General features: G+C 37.8%; 1 protein-coding gene across 1 annotated transcript in view; it reads right to left on the bottom strand.

The window, feature by feature from the left end:
- Nucleotides 1–20,599, bottom strand: part of LOC145981804 (uncharacterized) — a 107,437-nt gene that overhangs the window by 23,674 nt on the left and 63,164 nt on the right. The window contains exon 2 of the mRNA XM_083115231.1: nucleotides 10,200–10,263. Coding sequence (XP_082971357.1) covers nucleotides 10,200–10,236 — 37 coding nt within the window. The 5' untranslated portion in view covers nucleotides 10,237–10,263. The remainder of the gene's footprint in view (nucleotides 1–10,199; nucleotides 10,264–20,599) is intronic.

The raw sequence follows: 20,599 nt of genomic DNA, 5'->3' as shown, positions 1-20,599 counted from the left end.
ATGCAAATGAAGAGCAATGACTTCAGTAATTAATTGCAATGCAAAACTTTCGCGAAATTAAACGACCAATTTAACCAACATTCTGCGGAGAGAAAGTGTGGCAGTGTGTGACACTCCTCACACGCTTATTGGATTAGTTGGAAACACTTTTTCTGAACTTGGGTGGGGAGGGAGGGAGGGGGTGAGTGATAAATAAAGTTTTTGAGTTCAGTTAGACGCTTGCAACACAAGAAAAGTATTAAGATTCTATTAAATCCGGTTCATTAAGATGGAAATGGGTTGGCACTCAGCGGCAAAAAAGAATCGCCTAGTAATAAAGTGTAATTTTTTTTATTTGAAGCAGCATTTCTACATTTGTGGATTTATTTCAACAACGTAATATTTACAACAGTTAGTGTGTGATATTTTAAAGTACATACACTATGTAGATGAAGGAGGGAGTTCTTATATGTTCCTACATTTTTACACATTATTATTATTGTGACCTAAATTACGTTAATTCTTTGTTATTATATTTTTGGTAACGATTAGATATACCGGAAACACATTTCTTGAAATTTACAGGAGAAAAGACGAGAAAGTACTTACGGAATTTAATTCTTGTGAACTTTCTGAAGCTGGGAAAAGTGTTTCTTTCGAATTGTGCAAGTTATTCGGCCTGTAAATAAGGTATTTTTCGTCATTCATGCATCTCCGTCGTACGATAGCTCGTGCCGCCATTACCGTCGACTACGTGAATCAAATGTTCCGTGCGTTCGGTTATGTAAGCCCCTGTCAGTGTAGCAACCACGCGGTAGTTTTACAAGATGACGTGTGAGCGGTTTCTTTTTTCAATTCAATTTTCTATGTTTGTCTAACTTAACTGAACCTAACCTAACCTTCCGTGAATGGTTTGTGGATCAATTTTCGCTTAAAAACCTTTTGTGAATATTTTTATCGGTATTTATCGGTTCATAAGTTCGGAAACACTGCATATCAGCTGACGATAGACAACGTGAGTCAAAATTTGTCCGCCAATTAGCAACGACCAATAAATACTTATAATGTTGAAAATAACGCTTTTTTTCATTGAAAAAAAGTAATCCCAAGTTGAAAAATGTTCCGCTATGCAGATGAGGTAAGTAGAAATGAATTTTATTTGAAAATAAACGAGTTAAATGTGTTTCCGGCATATCTAACTGGTACAATATTTTTTTATTGAAAATGTAGAGTATATTACATTTTTCAAGTAATAACTAAACAATAGCGGAAGGCAATGAAGGCCATAAAGCTTAACAATTGAATCAACTGACCGCTTTCTTTGTTGATTTCTTCATTATTACTTTCATTGTTAGAGTAAGTAAAATATCAGAAAATGTTAAAATTACGTACAGTATGTACAATAATCAAAATAATTACAAAAAAAATAAAACATATTGCTTCAAAGAAAATATTAGATTTTATCACTAGTAGTTGAGAATGCTTTATACGTAATTTTCATAAATACAGTTGATTTGTACGAAACCAGGCTACAACTTTGTCAGTTTTCAGTTCCTATTGGTTGGCCACGGAGAACAGAAAGAATAAAAGTTAAAATTTATTCTTGAAGTGGACGCTAATCCACATAAAACTAAAACTGCAATAGCAGCAGATTTAGGCAGGGTTGTTAAATAAATTTAATTCCGGTCCAGGAAAGAAAACCAGCAAGCGTAAATGGGTTCTGGACCGTAAAGAACCTTTATATCTGTAAGGTATTTCAATTCGGTCCAGGAACCTTTTTTCCGGATCAATTTTAATTCGGTCCAGAAACATTTTTTCCAGGATGAATTTAAATACGGTCCAGGAACCTTTTTTCCGGATTAATTTTAATTCGGTCCAAGAACCTTTTTTCCTGATAAATTTAAATTCGGTCCAGGAACCTTTTTTCCGGATAAATTTAAATTCGGTCCAGGAACCTTTTTTCCGGATAAATTTAAATTCGGTCCAGGAACCTTTTTCCGGATGAATTTAAATTCGGTCCAGGAACCTTTTTTCCGGATTAATTTTAATTCGGTCCAAGAACCTTTTTTCCTGATAAATTTAAATTCGGTCCAGGAACCTTTTTTCCGGATAAATTTAAATTCGGTCCAGGAACCTTTTTTCCGGATAAATTTAAATTCGGTCCAGGAACCTTTTTTCCGGATTAATTTTAATTCGGTCCAGGAACCTTTTTTCCGGATTAATTTTAATTCGGTCCAGGAACCTTTTTTCCGGATAAATTTAAATTCGGTCCAGGAACCTTTTTTCCGGATAAATTTAAATTCGGTCCAGGAACCTTTTTTCCGGATTAATTTTAATTCGGTCCAGGAACCTTTTTTCCTGATAAATTTAAATTCGGTCCAGGAACCTTTTTTCCGGATAAATTTAAATTCGGTCCAGGAACCTTTTTTCCGGATAAATTTAAATTCGGTCCATGAACCTTTTTTCCGGATAAATTTAAATTCGGTCCGGGGACCTTTTTTCCCCCGCATCAATTTAAATACGGTCCAGGAACCTTTATTTCAATGAAACACTACGCAACTTTGACCGAATTTAAATTGTGCGAAAAAAAGGTTCCTGTCCTGCAGCGGAACCTAATAGAACCCAATAGAATTTTTAGGTCCCTGGAGCTTTAACAACCTTGGATTTAGGCATCGCTTGTACCTTTGCACAGTCATTATTAAAATTGATTGATTGGTTTTATTATACTTCGCATTTTGTGCCACTTTTGGCTACTTTGCGAAGATGGTGATGAATGATGATATGATGAAACTGATGGATGGACACTCGCAAACATCCATGCCAAGGCCGGGATTCGAACCCGGGACCTCATTAGGTAGTGTCTACTGTAGCATTTCAGTATCAGTGTTCACTAATAAAGTTGCAAATGTATTTAAGAATCAAGCTTTTAGATTCGTTAATTTATCACTTTGTGACATAAATAACCTGTATTATATCTTGTTCCTCAAAATAGATACAATTATAGTGTTTTAATTATGATACGGTATGGTATCTAAAACCCATTTGTAATTAATTCTCAGTTATATGTGTTATTTTCTCTTCACCTTGACATACGTATAACTCAGGTTCAACTGCATTTATATATTCGTCTTTAGTTTATTTTCATTCTCTCAGTTTGTATCAGAGAACACCACCTTTTCACCCTGGTGTCCCGTCTTCGTCTGTGCACAAAAAATGAACCTAGGGCAATTGCTACCACAGACAATTGCGATCAATGCGAACTTGGGGGACAATTGCGATTGCTTTTTTTAGAAAATGCACTTTTGAAAGTTGACGGTTGGACAAATGCGAACCAAACAGATCTTGAATGGTGAACAATTCACGAAATATTGCAATGTCATTTGGAGTTTTAAACATGCAGATAGGGTATGGAATTGTAAACAGTTTTATGATCTACTTCATACAAACTTGGATAAATTATAGCTCTAATACTACTGTATACATAAAAGATTTCAAGGTGTTAGTGGCGGCTATTGGGTGCTGAAACTAGTGGGGGAGCAAGGACAGTTTATTTTTTCTTTGTAGACAAGACTTAGCTCATAGTGCGGGAGCAAAAATTTGCAAAAAGTGAGGGCAACTGCCCCCTTGCCCCTCCTAGTCGAAGTCCCAGATAATACCATAGAAACTGAAATTTATCACACTGCTGTCGGTATAAATTTCAGAATATCAATGGGAAGCAGATATTGGCAGGAACCATGACCTTGTAGTTGTAATTAAAGAAACAGCATCTGTCAAAAAGTTTGAAACAGAGATGAAAATGTTTCACGTCTAGAAATTACATGATAAAAGGAAGCTATGAGAATTTAAGCTGGAATTAAGAAACCGTTTTTAAACATTTTCCAAGCAGACAAGACAACATCAGCTTTTGATATCGCAGGAGCTTGGGAAGCTATTGGAGATGGACACTTTGACTTGTAATTTACACTTTCACATCAATGTTAAATCATATTTGAAGTGGTAGCGCATTTGATTATTAAGTTTTCGTTGATTGTTGTAGATTGGTAAGCCTTGTGGACGTTAGAGGCATTATGAAATTGAATGTTCCCTAACCAAACACATGCACACTTTCACATACACACACGCACACAACGTCAAACCGGTTAGGTACCTAAAATAATATTATGATGCTTCCAATCCAACAAAACTCGCAGTCACTTTGTCTTTGTCCTTCCGTGATAAAAATAGTGCTTCATTAATACAATTGGTCACACTAGTTACTAACTAGCCAATGAAAATGCACTCCATATAAGAAGCAACCATTACGTCATGCTGTATTGCCACATTAACGTCCCTGTCGAACGGCGTGAACCGCGAGCTGGAGCGCTATTCAATTGTTTTCAATGATGTTTGCCCAAATGTGTTGGCGAGCAGGGTAGAACACGTGATGCTGAGAGAGAGGGAGACAAAACGAAAATTGGGATCTGCGCCGCGGCAGAGATTGGTGTGTCGGCCTCTACAAGGGCGTTCGACAGTCTCCACTTTATCATCTGTGGACTTGCGCAGAGATGTAACAATGCAACTTTGACTCCGTGAGAACAAAGAAAGTGGAGAAGGGGAGCTTTGGTACGTGAGAAAGTGGAATGAAAATATTGCAAAGAGCCTCAACGACTGTGTCAAGCTCAAGGTTATGGTGATGAATATGAAGCGGCCTATTTTCAGAGGAAAGTTCTTTGATTATGTCTTCCTTACAATGGAAGGTTATATTATAGGAATTGCAGTGCGAAATCATTTCCTTGTGTCTTGAGAAATTCTTCACTACTTTTCAGAAGACTGTTGTTTATGTCTTTTTTACTTCTGGTCATGAATATTTGTTTATTACTTCGTAAAGGAGACACGTAGGCCTGGCTGTCACGCAGATATTGGTTCGAATACCGGAATACAGGTGGGGATTTCCCCGTTAGTTCCATCTATCATGAATGGGGCAACTTTAGTGGCGGGAGGGGGTTGTCGCATTTCTGAACCTTTTGGCAAATCGCGAAGATGAGGATGAGTGATGCCCAGACCTGAATAAGATACCGGGACTTCTGGCGTCGTAGCACGCTTTACTAACCCAGGATGGCAACTCACCGGGAATTCATCGTTAATTTTTCTCCTTGGACGTGAAAAATTGCAACATTTATTTATCCAAATCCCATTGAAATTATACATATTTATAAATGCCCTGAGGCAAGTATTTCACAATTTAGCTTTCATCTTGAGCGAGGAAGGAGAAAAAACTTGCGTGGAAAATAAAACAGAATTCTCTCAATCCTGTTACTTCGTTAGTGTTCTTTGCAGAACAATCTACTTGACAGACGGAAGATTATTGCAAGATAAGATATCTTCAAATTCATTAGGTAAATTTGAGTTTGAAATTTCTTACTCAATTAACATTTTTTTTTTATTACTATATCCCGTAACATTTGTGACTTGTGTTGGTAACGCGTCTGACTACCATGCTAAAGGTCCCGGGTTCGATCCCCGGCCGGTTCAAATCCGGGAACTTTTCTAACGATGGAAGCGGCCCCGGCGCCCACCCAGCGTCGAATAACATGGGTACCTGGGGGAAACCCTGGGGGGTAAAGGCGGTCAGGGGCGTGATGCTGATCACATCACCCCCACTCACGACCGGATCAAGAAAGTGTGGGGCGTTACCCCCATACCCCCTATACGCCTTCATGGCGTGGTGCTATGCACAGGGGAACACTTTACTTTTTTTTTTTTACTTTTTTTGTTTGTAGACGTATTTCGAGTCTGAATATGTGAATTGGTAAATGTAAACGCCACACTTTAAACTAAATAGGGGTGACACCTATAAATCATTTATTTCGCACTTTTTTACATTGCGGAACATTTCTTTAGGTGAAATAATGAATTTCTAACGAAAATAATGTCTATTTCTTACATTTACGAGTACTTACTGTTACTCGTTATTTCCATTCTGTAACACACATTAATGGCGATAGCGTACTGGTTCATCGCGCGTTGTGAGAGTGTTTTGTCGATTTATGCAGTGTTGCAACCTTGTTCACCGGAAAATACCTACTTTCGTGCCCGGATTTGAAATTATGCTAATACCTCGCAAACCATTTCACGTTAGCCCCACAAACCATTTTCCGTAAGGTTAGGTTAGGTTAGGCAAGCATAGTTACAAAAAAAAAATAAAAAAAAAATACTCGACATGTCATGTTCTAGTGAAAACACAGCGAGTTTGAAACACTGACTACGGGGAACATTGTGCTCTCGTGCAGAAAGCAAATGGCGGCAGCAGAAAACGTGTCGGACAGAGATTTTCGCAGAAAACAACATCTATTCGCATTAAAATGGATCAAAACTACATTCACAAACTTCCACAACGCTACAGAAAATGATTTGCGTAAGTACTTTCTCCTGTAAAAAGTAAGAAATCCGTCACACCTATAGTAAATTGTTACCAATATTTCAAATATATATATACCGTTTAATTTAATTGAATTAGAAGTTTTGAATACATTGGAATCACACAGCCTTTATATTGTTAATATATTTGTGTGTTTATATATAGAAAACATCTCCTTGGACCCTTGGATTTTTTAAAGCTCGCCTGGAAAACCTGAAATTATACAGTAAACCCTCGTTAACACGAATATCAAGAGACCGAAAATCAAGAGTTCGTGTTAAAATAAATTCGTGCTAACCTGGGACTCAATTTTATTGTTGCAATACAGTTCTTTCTACACATTAACCATTTACAATACGTATTATGTATGTCATCATAGAAAACACTACTACAGTAATTAACTTAAAAAAAAAACACTCCCAGATCATTTTCTGTGAAAAATTCCTGTATATTGCGCTTGCAGACGGGAACGCAAATACCTGGTAACTTCACGGCCAACTGTACTCATAGCTTCCGTAAAACTAGCGGTCAATTCGGATGTTGCAGCACAACGTTCTAAAGTGTCCAATAGAATAGAAAAACACATCTGAACACACAACTGAATTTGTTGGTTAAATACGTTTAAGCCCATTGTTGACGCGATTATCGCGATTGTCGAGCAATTGCACACAAGTTTTAATCTTGATGTTACTCGTACTGACTATGTTTAAAGGAATAGAAAAACACATTTGAGCACATTGTTGATCTGAATCTGTTGGTTACAAGACTGTATAAGTTGATTGTTGACAAGATAGAGATTGTTGAGCGATTTCTTACATACCTAGCAGAGGAACAACGGAAGAAATTATGAAAAACTTTGAACGTTCGTGTTAAATGAGATCTAATGACACAACGGGCTCAAAAACAGTTCGTAATTCGTGGTAACCGAAATTCGCGTTAACCGATAAAACTTCCTATAAAGTATAATATATCCCTGCCGGGGCCAACATTTTGTTCATGTTAACCGAGTGTTCGTCTTCAGCGAGTTTGTGTTAACGAGGGTTTACTGTGCTTAAATTCTATCATGGTCCTAGAGTGTCCATCCTTTAACCAGTCCGCCACGGAAGTGAACCCCTGTGCTAGTTATTTTCTTGCATACACTTTCCTGCAGCGTTTGCTTACGACAGAACAAACCATAATTGGAATAAATGACTCAGAATGAACGGAAGAAAAACAACTTTCTCTCTCCCCCAATTCCTTCCGCCGCAATTATTGACAAAGCCTTTGTAGTTGCGATGTTAATCGCCCATTCATTGCTTTGTGAAGCAATTAGCCCATGACAGGACCATCTCCCAACATGATAATGCTTCCCTCTCGAGTCATTTGCAGCAAACACCTTTTCACTTTCTAGCATGAAGTGTTATACAAGTTCATCGCTGGCAGATTAACAATGAGAACTCTAGAAGAAAATAAAAGTGCGTAGTAAATACGAAGCGAAGTTCTTCTACATAAGACTCTCTAAACGACTGTTCAATCGCGAAAAGGAAGCTTCCTGGCTCCTTTTTCGCCAGAATAGGCTTGACTTGATCTTGTACAGTGGGATCCATGAGTATTATCGTGCAAATTGTCCATGACTATTTTCATTAAAATTTCTCTTACATCCTATATGTTTTTTAAGCGATGGATTTTTATGTATGATGTTGCAGAAGTTGTCAACACCTTGTTTTGAGTTTTCTTTTAATTCTTGAAGCTCTTATTAGGTCAAATAAAGTGCGTGAACATAGTGATGGACAATTTGCAGGGTAATACTCATGGATCCCACTGTACCGTGCGCTAAAATCACGATAGTGGAGAGTATTATAGACATATCGAAAAGAATTAGGGATGATGCACAGGCACGTATCTAGAAATATGTTCCGGGGGGTCTGAACAAAGTGTCTCGGGAATAATAACAATAATCATGTTTAAATTAAAATAGATCAAATGAATACTAATTACAATATAATATAATTAAGTAATAATAAACAATCAATAACGCTTGAATGTCTGTTGTTAAAATTACTCTTCAGGATTTATAATTTAATATGATTATAACGTACATATTACAATATTTATTAGGATACTAGCTGATTAGCCGGCGTTGCCCGGGTGTTTAATGAATTCTAACTATAGCGTAAAATGTAAGTAACTTTATTTACAGATATTTAAATGTATAAGTACAGTATACAAATTATAAAGTAATATATTTTACAAATTCACTATAATATAATTTTAAGTGAAAACTTGATTATGAACAACATTTTTTTAGTTCCACCTTCAAAAGTAAGAATAAATAAATTGAACGGCATTGGGAGTGACACTATATATCTTAGCGACCCCGAAAACTATGGATTCCACGCTAATATCGGTCGTTTTCGATTATGTTTACATGTCACCCTTTTCCCACCCCTACCGCTAAGAGTGTCAGGAGTGTCTTGGAGTTGAACGGCATTGGGAGTGTCACTATTCATCTTAGCGACCCCGAAAACTATTTATTCCACACTAATGTCTGTCGTTTAACATGTCACTCCCTTCCCACCCCATCCCCCAAGGGTGCCAGGAGTGTCTTGGAGTTGAACGGCATTGGGAGTGTCACTATTCATCTTAGCGAGCCCGAAAACTAATTATTCCTCACAAATATCGGTCGTTTTTGATTATTTTTAGATGTCACCACCCCTAAGAGTGTCCGGGGTGTCTTGGAGTTGAACGGCATTGGGAGTGTCACTATTCATCTTAGCGACCCCGAAAACTATTTATTCCACACTAATATATTGTCGTTTTCGAATATTTTTACATGTCTCCCCCTTCCCACTCCCACTTCTAGGGGTGCCAGAGGTGTCTTGGAGTTGAATGGCATTGGAAGTGTCACTATTCATCTTAGCCATCCCGAAAACTCTGGATTCCACACTAACGTCTGTTGTTTTACATGTCACTCCTCTCCCACCCCATCCCCTAGGGGTGCCAGGGATGTCTTGGAGTTGAACGGCATTGGGAGTGTCACTATTCATCTTAGCGACCTGGAAAACTATAGATTACACACTAATATCGGTCGTTTTCGATTATTTGTACATGTCACTCCTTCCCACCACCACCCGTAGGGGTGCCAGGGGTGTCTTAGCCCCACAGTATTTCTTTCGAGATTGCAAGTGATACGTGTTCCAAGTTTGGTTGAAATTGCTCCAGGCGTTCGAGAGTTATACTGGAACAAACACACATGCATACATACACACACACATCCATTTCTAGAAGATTGATTTTTTTCCATAGCAAAAATACATGGCTCACTTTGCCAATCATTGCATTTATGGAGCAAGGTTAAAGGGCAAATAGAAAGATTCTGTTTATTAACGAAGCGCTTGGCACTGCATAGTCTTTAGCCAGGCTTCGTAACTTGCTCGGTGACGTCACTTCCTGTGCTCTCTTCTTTCCCTTTTTGCGCCCGCTGAAGAACAAGATAATTACTCCGTTCGTAGGAAGTAGTTCGTGCTAATTGCACCTGCAGTTCACACATCGGCACGCGAGTGAGACGCCTTTATAACAGTTGGTTGAACTTCCGTAACTGCCAGAGGTCGATTCTTTTCTGTCATTGCTTTTTTGTAACTCCTGAGCGCTGCTGTCTTGCTTCCTGAGGGGAAGATTTGGAAAGCCACTTACGCAGATTTACTATTGCAACGCCCTCTGGCCGTTGAACTACAACGGCAATAACTGCAGCAAATTGCCCATCAGCCAGCGCTTGAAGTGAAAATTATGTGCGTGGATGTGCCCCCCCTTTCCCCTGACAAGTTACGCCTGTGAATGTACTTACCTATTAATAAAAACTTCATGTTGTACTCTAGGCCCATGGCCGTCTCCTTCGTCTGAAGCACATACTGCAAAAGAAGAGGGAAAATATTATTAATAATTTGTGCTTTAGTCCAGCAGTCATGGATTACTTCAAACAATATCATTGAAACATCTTTCTAACATAGTAATAAATACGGTGAAGAATCCATTAGAATAAATAAATAATTTGAAATGTTCCTCTTATATTCAGGTCTGGCTTGACCCTTCAATGTTTCGTCCCTGTAAAGTCATTTTAACTGTTGGGCATATTCATATTGAATATGTCTATTATACTTTCCTCGGGCAGACTTTTAATCTTCCAAACTGTTTATCATTCCATTTTGGAAATGACTATAGAGTTTAACAAATGTTTTTAGCTTTTCGAGAAGAGCGGATCCTTACTTATCGAGTGTATAATTTTAAAGAGAGCAGCTACAATCCTTTCCCCTTATTTGCAAAGATATAATCGATGTAAGCTGTTTTAATGTACGCCTTTTAATTTCAATTGTTATTTGTCTAAATGAAGTGGTGCGACAGTGATGTGCCGTAGACTATACGTTTACGTCTACACGAAGATTACACTGGCTTATAGTTTACATAGTCTACTGTAGACAATGCAATCAGGGAAGAAAGAAATCTCAGTGTCTTTAAAAGAGAAAGTATTTTTTCTTCAAACATGTCTGTAATCTGGGCCTATAACCAACTTAAGACCATTCGACGTAATCAAAGTTATCGAATTTTCACTAACGAGAGGACAAGGAACTAACGAAAGAAAAACAAATGACAGCCATAGTGAAAACTGACATTATTTTTTACACTAACAAAAGGGAAGGCTAAAAATATATATTTGTCTTATTACTGCATAGAAAAGTGCATGTCTTTAAAGCTGATTTTTCCACATATGAAATGGTGGAAATAGAAGAAAATAGAACGATACGCGTGCCTTGCACGGAGAACGCCAGCGCCATGTTGTCTACGTTGATTAGATAGTTTACATTGTCATAGGCACCGACTCCATGGGGCTTGGGAGGGCTCGAGCCCCCCAATAATAACGATGTAGGGGCGGAGCCCACCAAATAATTTTGCTTCTCTTGTAAAGTTTACTCTGAATTGTGCTACATGAACTTAACTTTAAATACACTTTTAAAATTTTCTAGACCATCAAGTTTTGGGGGCTGAGACCGGTTAACCATTAACTTTGGGGAGGTTATGGCCAGAGACAGCAAAACACATGACTTATTACTATATACTAAGTATGTAATTATGAGTATTGTTAAAAATTTTACTAAAAAGAGTTTCAAAAGACAATGTGCATGAACTAGGGTAGTTCGCGCTACAAATGGCTCTCACATGACATTCAGAACGAGATCATGGATATATTAGGGAGATCTGTTTTGCGCTCCGTGGTAGCAGATATTAAAAGTCGGGAATATTTTGCTATTATGGTTGACGAAACTTGTGACATATCCATCCGTGGACAATTAATATTCTGCATTCGAACTGTGAATAAGAAAATTGATATTTTTGAGGAATTCATGGGCTTTGATTAGGGGTGTGCGGGACGGGATCGGGACGGGAAATGTTCGAAATTTCCCGAAGCTCTGAAAATCTCGAATTCTACACGTCATTTTCACTTTAAGTGATTTCTGAATTAAAAACTAACAATTTACGATATGTTCCAGAAATTGACAATGCAGAAAACGTCGAGAAATAACGACATTTTAAAATGAGCATTCGGTATTTCCCGACTGCTCGGGATCCCGAAAAGTCGGGAAATCATTTCCCGAAGTCGCGAACAGGACGAGAAATTTTTTTCCCGATCCCGGTCCCGACTTTTCGGGATCCCGCACACCCCTAGCTTTTATGAGATTCCGAACACTGAGGCCAAAACTTAAAAAAGGGAGAGAGTGAGTCATTCGTTAATTTATTTCAGTGATCAGAGCCCCCCCCCTCAATAATTTTGACAAGTCGGCGCCCCTGCTATACGTAGAATGTAGACAATCGTTGTTTACGCGTAGACGCACATCACTGGGTGCGACCCTCAATATAGTCTGTCCCCGAGTTACAGGAGCTCCGAAAAGTTGTCTATGATATATTGTACCTACAAAACTTCATCAGATAGTATCACCTATATACCTTAGCGACGATTAGGTGGCATGGACAGGTTACTATCTCTAGGTAGATAAGGCTTAACGTTAAGAGGCCTTACAGCGGGGGCAATAAATGACAAAAAGTGGGGAGCAACTGTCCCCCACGTCCCCTTAACCGCCGCCACTGTCTATATGCAAAATGTGTCGAAATTCTGAGAATTTAAACGTTGAATCCTGCTAAACGCAGATTTATTTTTATTTGTTTTCTCAATTGAGTCGTTATTTGATAGTATGTTGTTTCTTAATTGAAGTAGTTTTTTATATAAATGTAAAATGATGTTTTCTGTTATTGTTTCTGTCTCCCACGTTTCAATTATTACAATGGGGAAAAGTTGGAACACAACGTTATTCAAAATAACTGAAAATCTCAGTTGACGAACAAACGATGCAGGGCGTTTCGAGGTCGTACGATATGTGGTCCTACTTTTACCATCCAGTGGATACATTATCCTCAAAAATGCATTATGTCACTTAACTCTGGCATATGTTATCGAAGTTACATTCACTAATGTGTGTGTAGGGATTTACGATAAGCAAACTAGCACTGTTTTACCTGCCTCATGTTGTAGAAAGCTGGGCAAACAGATGTGTAAGGATGTCACTACCTAGTTAAGATAATACCTACTTAACGATTTTTTCATTTTCCCACATTTGCGTTTACGTGCTGCCATCTGGCGGACGGAATCAATCTTTATGACATGCTGTTCTGCTTATGAAGCATCCAAGGTTCACTCTTGCGTTGCGATTATCAAAGGCCAAGAGTGTTTTTGTAATGTAACAACGCAGTATGATATTTTCATATGGCTTTGGAAGTACTTTTCTGCAGGTTTTGAAAGTAATGAACGAAATTACGATTTGCTAAATAATATGTAAACAAAAATATAAATGTTAAGTTACGTTTGCGGTGTAGTTGTTTAAGTATAATGGCTTATTTGAGTTTTACTATACTCTAATGAAAAGTAATGGATTTCTGTCCGGATTTAAAATATCTGGATATCGGATATCCGTTATCCGGATTTTGTGGTTCAGTAGAACGTAATTTATTTGCATTAATCGGGACCGAAGGTTATGCGGATATCGATTTTTTTCTGGATAATTAAACATGTGTTTATTTAACAAAGAAAAGCACGTACAGTACAGGTTTTTTTATACATACAGTACACATGTACAAGACAACAAAAGACATGAGAAAATACTAGTAATATATAAGTACAGTACGTGCCTAAATTACAGTACTGTACAGTGGGATCCATGAGTATTACCCTGCAAATTGCCCATCACTATGTTCACGCACTTTATTTGACCTAATAAGAGCTTCAAGAATTAAAAGAAAACTCAAAACAAGCTGTTGACAACTTCTGCAACATCATACATAAAAATCCATCGCTTAAAAAACATATAGGATGTAAGAGAAATTTTAATGAAAATAGTCATGGACAATTTGCACGATAATACTCATGGATCCCACTGTACCTGTTTTTTGAGTGTGCGGATAACTGGACGTTGCGGATAATTGACGTGCGGATAAACGACATTCTGCTGTATCTTTATTATATGCATGTATTTTTTACGACTTTGTTTACATGGCGATGTTGAGGCCTTAATGCCTTCTCTTCCACTTAACCATTAATTACATTAGTCATTGTTTTTTTACTAACACAATGAAAAAATATAACTGAAAAGTAATATAGTAAATAATAGCAATACGTTTCTACATGGACACACACACACACACTCATTCACACACCAATACCTACAGAGAAAGCAAATTTCTTGAGGTAAATGTAATAATGCAGTATTTTCTGAGAATTCAATCTAGGTGCAATGTTTGGCATGTGTGATTTTAATTGTCTTTTTAATGTCACAATTGAGGAGCAGGCTTGGATTTCTGGGGGGACGGGGGGATTTCCCCCACCAATAATCTTGGCCTCAAAAATCCCCCCACCAAAAATTTCCGGGGGGGAGAGTTTTTGTTACAACAAACAAAAGATAAGCAATTAATTTAATTTCAAATATACTTTACTAAGAATAATATCAAAAAAACACAGAAAGTAATGTGCTTGTGAGTGTTGAATGCTTTCTCTCTCTCAAGAGATCATTAACAAATCCATCAATACACACAATAAAAGCAAGACAAGAATGCAAGAAAATAATAACTATGAAATCTAATTCATTTATCATAGAGCACAAACTAAACAAAAACTTACACATATTAAAACCACTTGAACTATTTTATAATTTATTAACATCTTTATTTTATAATTATGTATTCAATTTTTTAATTTTGTATAACCAATTTTGACATAATGATATACCTGGTTGTTAAATCGTTATCATCACTTAAATAAATATGATTATTATTATTATTAGAACAATACACAGTTAATTGCACAATATTATATAACAATAAACAATTATTAGTATCAGAGATATAATAGATCTCGTTGAAAACTGTAACTTGAAGTGTAAATATGCTAACTTGTTATGTTATGTTATTCTACAGCTTACGTATTTTATTCGTATAACTTTGTACTTTTGTATTTGACTTAGTGCTGTATTAGGTTTCATACTGTGCTCAACACTTAAAATAAACTATTATTATTATCTTTAACCAGTTATTAAAGGAATTAATTAGCTGTAGCTGCTTTGCAATATCTGATAGCTATGTATAAAAGTAACAAATTAATTTCCTTTATGTAATTAATAATAATAATGTCTTTTAAATTGAGTATTTTATTTTTACTTTTAATAGCTAACATTACAAATATGTGTCGTATAATTTACACATGTTTGTGGGGGAGGGGGTTTGTAGATGAAGAACTTTCTCCCCCCCCACCAGTTTTCAATGATTTCGCACCCTGCTGCAGAGGTGACGGTAAATGAATTGGCTACAAGTTAGATCTGTGCAGAGGAATGGATAGCAGAGATTTTTCATCCTCGCTATAGATTGGCATCGATAGTGCACATGCTCAAGTACCCATTTCTCTTCTTTGCTTTCTCGCTTGTGCAGTTCGCCTTGAAATGCTTATCAGGTTCTATAACGAGAAGCAATAAAGCACGAACTGAAAACGATCCCCACTGAACTAGAATGACTCTGTAAAACGCACACATTCATCCACCATTGCACGCATACCGATCGACGCTCGAAAACAAGGTCATTGTCAAAGAGAAGACGCGCAGGGGGCGCCACACTCGCTTCTTCAACGGTTAATCGACAAAAACAGAAAGCTATAATGGACAGTAGAAAGTGGCTGGCCTCCTTCTCTCGCAAAAAGCCCAAAAAAGTCCCTCGTCATGTTGGGGGGGGGGGGGTTAAGTGAGGACAACTTACTGACTTCTGGTTGCTGTGTCATTTCTATGGGTGATGAAATGGTCGCGTGTTTTATGAGGATGCCTAGAGTGGCATAGGAACGGGGGTGCAAGGGTGTATTGTACACCAGTGGCGACCCCGTGGGGCCAGAGCCCACCCAATAACTTGTCATGTTGTTGTTGTTATTATTATAACTGAAAAATTATTGAAATGATTAATTCATTTATGTAGCTGATGAAAACTCATCAATAATTTGAAGGATAACGTGCTGTAAATTAATTGTAACAATTCGACATGGTGGTGTACCTGGTCACTAATGTACAGGATGTACCAAAAGTCCCATTACCCCCTTTGAATTGTAGACAAACCTGCAAAATGTTATTTCAACAGCATACGTATGATGAGAGGAGGGTATACCATTAAATCAGACCAATAACCACCATTTACTCCAGAGGATCTGTGTGCACACCGCCATTTTCATGGCACAGTATTATTCGCCCCCAGGTGCGATGTGAAATCCTCCGTAACATGTCTGGCGTGAGGGAAGCAAACGCACTGCGAACAGCTACTTGAAGTTCACCAGTTGTCTGATAACGATTATGGGCGACTTTCTATTTGATGTGCCCCCATAGCGCATTATCACAAGATGTCAGATTTAGACTTTGGGGTGGCCATTTCAGAGGTGCTGGTAAATTTGGCGATCCTCGTCCAATCCATTTGTCTCTGAACACATCATTGAGGTATTCTCTTACAATTGCCACCTGAAATCCAGATCTGACATCTTATGTTACGGAGGATTTCACATCGCACCTGGAGGCGAATAATACTGTGCCATGAAAATGGCGGTGTGCACACAGATCCTCTGGAGTAAATGGTGGTCATTGGTCTGATTTAATGGTATACCATCCTCTCATCATACGCATGCTGTTAAAATAACATTTTGCAGGTTTGTCTACAATTCAAAAGGGGGGTAATGGGACTTTTGGTACACCCTGTACAGGGTGGTCTGAAAGTCTTGTCACCCCCTACCGAAAAGTAATAAGAACAATAGAGGAACAATATAATAATATCAAACATATGTACCAGAATACCCAACAGTTGAAGGACGCTGTTCGGGCAACCTTTGCAACAATCACCAAATCACAGCTTCGTAAAATATCACACAGGACATGGCGCCTCATAATTTTGTGCCACGAAAATGATGGTGTTCATACAGACCTTCTCGATGTGTGACTGTGTCAGTGTCAATGAAAGTGAATATCCTGAAACCAGTACATGTGTTTGATATTATTATATTGTTCCTCTATTGTTCTTATTACTTTTCGGTAGGAGGTGATAAGACTTTCTGACCACCCTGTACTTAGCATGAAGTAACAATAATCAATTATTACTATTAGATGTATTGTAGAAGATCTTGTTGAAAACTGTAGCCTCAAATGTAATTCTGTTACTCTCATTATATTATTCTAAAGCATATTTTTTCGCGTAATTTTGTACTTGATTTAGTGCCGTATTAGGTTTTATACTGTGATCAGCACTTACAATAAACTATTATTATTATTACTGCATATTTGTTATCGTAATTCGGATGCGTTGTTTGTGAACTTAACGGTTTGAGCCCACTCAATGTTTCTAAATGTTGGCGCCCCTGTTGTAAACCTCAAATTTTTGAAGAGGGTACAGTGCCCCCTAAATCCTTTTTTCCTAATTAACAGTGCCCCCTCAAATAATTTGACAGACAAAAGATGCTGTCGTACAAAGTACCTCGTATTTAGTAACTGAACGTGAAAAGTTTCTTTTGATTACATTAACTCATCGGAAAGATTGATTGAGTTTTCTAGCAGGAGCATATCAGCACATAGGCTATTTTTGCCTGTCACGCAATATCTGGGAAAGCCCCTAAACGGAAAAACAATTGAGGACACTCTTAACAAGAATATAAAATATGTCTGTTAAAAACTTCCTCATTCAATTTTTAAAACTAATCCAGTCATAGCTTATTTAACAAGAAGCAAAATTATACCGACTCGGAGGACAATACGAGTATGGTCTTACTCTAGGTAAAACCTGAGGCTGTAAAGGAACTCAGCACGTACAAGAACAAACGTAGGGCAACACTTCTCCACAGACTACAAATCATTTACAACTCGCTACAAGACGCTCCAGGCTTCCATTTATCGAAACAGACTTACAGAACGGCATGCATTAAGCAGCTAACGAGTGAATAATATTGTTTTTACTCTAGTTGTTATTGATTGATTGATTGGTTTGTGGTTTTAAGTCCACTTTATGCACAGTAAGGCTAATCGGGACTGGACCTACAGTTTAAAGTGGGATCCGAACGACTATGTGCCTCCACCGGGTATCGAACCTGGGACCCCTTGATTACAAGGCGACGACGCTACCACTGCGCCATCGAGGAAGCACAATCTAGTTATTATTCGTGTTATATATGTACATATGTCCATCTTATTATATTGTTTATTTCTTTTCCGGTTGATATCCTGATGTAAAATGTTTTTTTTTCTTTCTGTATTCAAATAAATAAACACGACTCCACAGTTAATTAAACTGGCCTAGGCCCAGACGCCACCCAACTTGATCTATTCTCTTGTACAATACTTTATAAGAAGTGAAAGTTGCTTAAAAATAGTGCGAAACGATACACCTTTAAAGGTTGGGTATAGTTTCGAGGCAAAAACGGCCGCCACTGTTGTTGGTTGCTTCCAAACTGAAATTTCAGGCTAAATAATGAAATCATTATTTCAATAGCAGCATTTACATGCGTCACGAAGCCTTTGACAAGGATCTTGAATGCATTGGCCAATATTTCTGGATAATTTGGCAACATTTCCACGGGGGCTTGGGCTCCATGAACCCTTACGTGGCTACGTCAAATTCAGCATCCATTAAGTACCCGAGCACGACCTGCACCAAACGCGTGGTCCACTAGCGACACCTAGGAACAGGTTTCCGGAAGCCAGAGCTTACTAACAATACCCATAAAAACCTACATTTCCCTCTCTCGTTCGGTGATTTCATGAAACTGGTTTGGCCTGCTTGCTGATGGAATTTTAAGTGTATAGAGTTGTTGTTCATACGTGTTATTTTGGCAGCCTAATGCAGACATGACGTGATGTCATCGTAAGAAAAATGGTCCGTGCGGGTACATAATGAAACAAGAATAAACGTTATTGTTATTAACCTTTTCCAAGCATCATAAATAATCTTATGCAGATTGTTTTTCGTGCTACTTTCAGCACTTAACTGTTAAAATATATAATTAATAACAATATTTAAAAGCTGCAATCATCACCGTGTATAATATACGTAACTCTTGCATGAAGCTCGCTTATCATGTAAATTTTATGCACATTCCTTATTGTTATGCATGAACTTGTTCTTAAATTATATATAACAGTTTGCCTGCTGGACGTGGTGAATCTGTGCCAAGAGCCGAAGGTAGAAAAGAATATTGAAGCTGGAGAGAGAACTGAAATTATGTTCTGCAGAAGTCATCGACAAAATTACATTTACTAGTTGTATTTTCTTATGCAGAGTTTCAGAGAGTTTATTACAGAAGCATTCTCTCTCCCTCTCTCTCTCTCGGTGTGTGTGCGCACCTTGTGTGTTCCTCTAAGTTTTTATCAGGCTTTGTATCTTCATTAAATAGTAATGAAGTGTTACTGTTCGCCCCCGCTGACCAACAGGAAGCACTCTTCTTGTTTCGGACACTGCCTGTAGTGTTTCCAGGAACGGTTATGATTAGGGCCCTGGACTTTGTTATAACATATTTTTCACTTGGCTTCGGATCTAATATTGGGGTGAGATCTTTTTTACATGTCGGATGAAAATCAGCCGAAATAGACAAACTTGACAAAGCATATTTTGACATGTTTCACCAATTTCGCGTTTTTACAACATATTTCTTCAATTTTGTTGTAATAAGACATATTTCTGTATAATTTTGTAATTCTCTCGCACATAATCGGTTATTTCATAATTTTTTTCTTCGTGGCTTTAGCACAACGGATAGTTCATATTGTCGATGGCAGGATATGGAAGTTACGGAGGAAGAAAGGTGCCTTCTTTTCTTAGTACAGAACAATAATACCCCACTTTTTTTATCCCACCGACAATTGATAGTCATGCAAACATTATTGAGGCAAAATGTTCTCTCATTGTTGCACGGGAAGTAAAGAAGTTTCGTTCTCAATTCTTTGCCTTTTTCGCTTTTTACAAAAATCAGTCAAAAGTAAAAATAACATTCGGTACATTACAGCCCTTACTCTACCCTATCGTGTATGGGATAAATTCGAGAGTACTATTGTGCATATTTTTGGCTTTACTGGGAATATTTCTGCATTTTTCTGACATATTTGTAATTTTTCATGACATATTTTCAAATTTATATGACATAATTACATACATATTTTACAGTTTTATAGGACACAAAGTCCCGGGTCCTAGTTATCATGATGTAGACAGACTAGTACACATAATAAAAAGACTCAACTATACATTACGATATCAAAATACATTATTTGCAGACAGCTGCGATACATGACTCGTCGCGTCCTTCTCCGCGCTCACACAGACTCATCACTCGCTTTTCTCATCACTCGCTTTTCAGTAGGCACTAGTGTCCTGAGAGTATTCTGGCGGCCATCTTGGCTCCAACTGTACAAGGTACGGAACAGTTACATTACATATATTTAAATTAAAATGTAAATATACCTTTTGCACATTTTAACAATCCGTAAGCGCATATGAAGGTAAAGTCCCACACATTCATAATCTCCGACATTTGTGGAGGTGATGTTCAGCACCACGCTCCAGCTTGCCTTCCCTATAAAGTCGAAAACGTGAAAAAGGGGTGCGCCCTGAAGGGGGAGTAGAAACAGGACATATGTCATAGTATTG

This window comes from Lepisma saccharinum, chromosome 30 (genome assembly GCF_977018435.1).
Source record: "Lepisma saccharinum chromosome 30, izLepSacc3.1, whole genome shotgun sequence".
NCBI classification, from domain to species: Eukaryota; Metazoa; Arthropoda; class Insecta; order Zygentoma; family Lepismatidae; genus Lepisma; species Lepisma saccharinum.
Note: the sequence above shows the minus strand (reverse complement) of the source record. Positions and strands in the feature narration are given on the sequence as shown.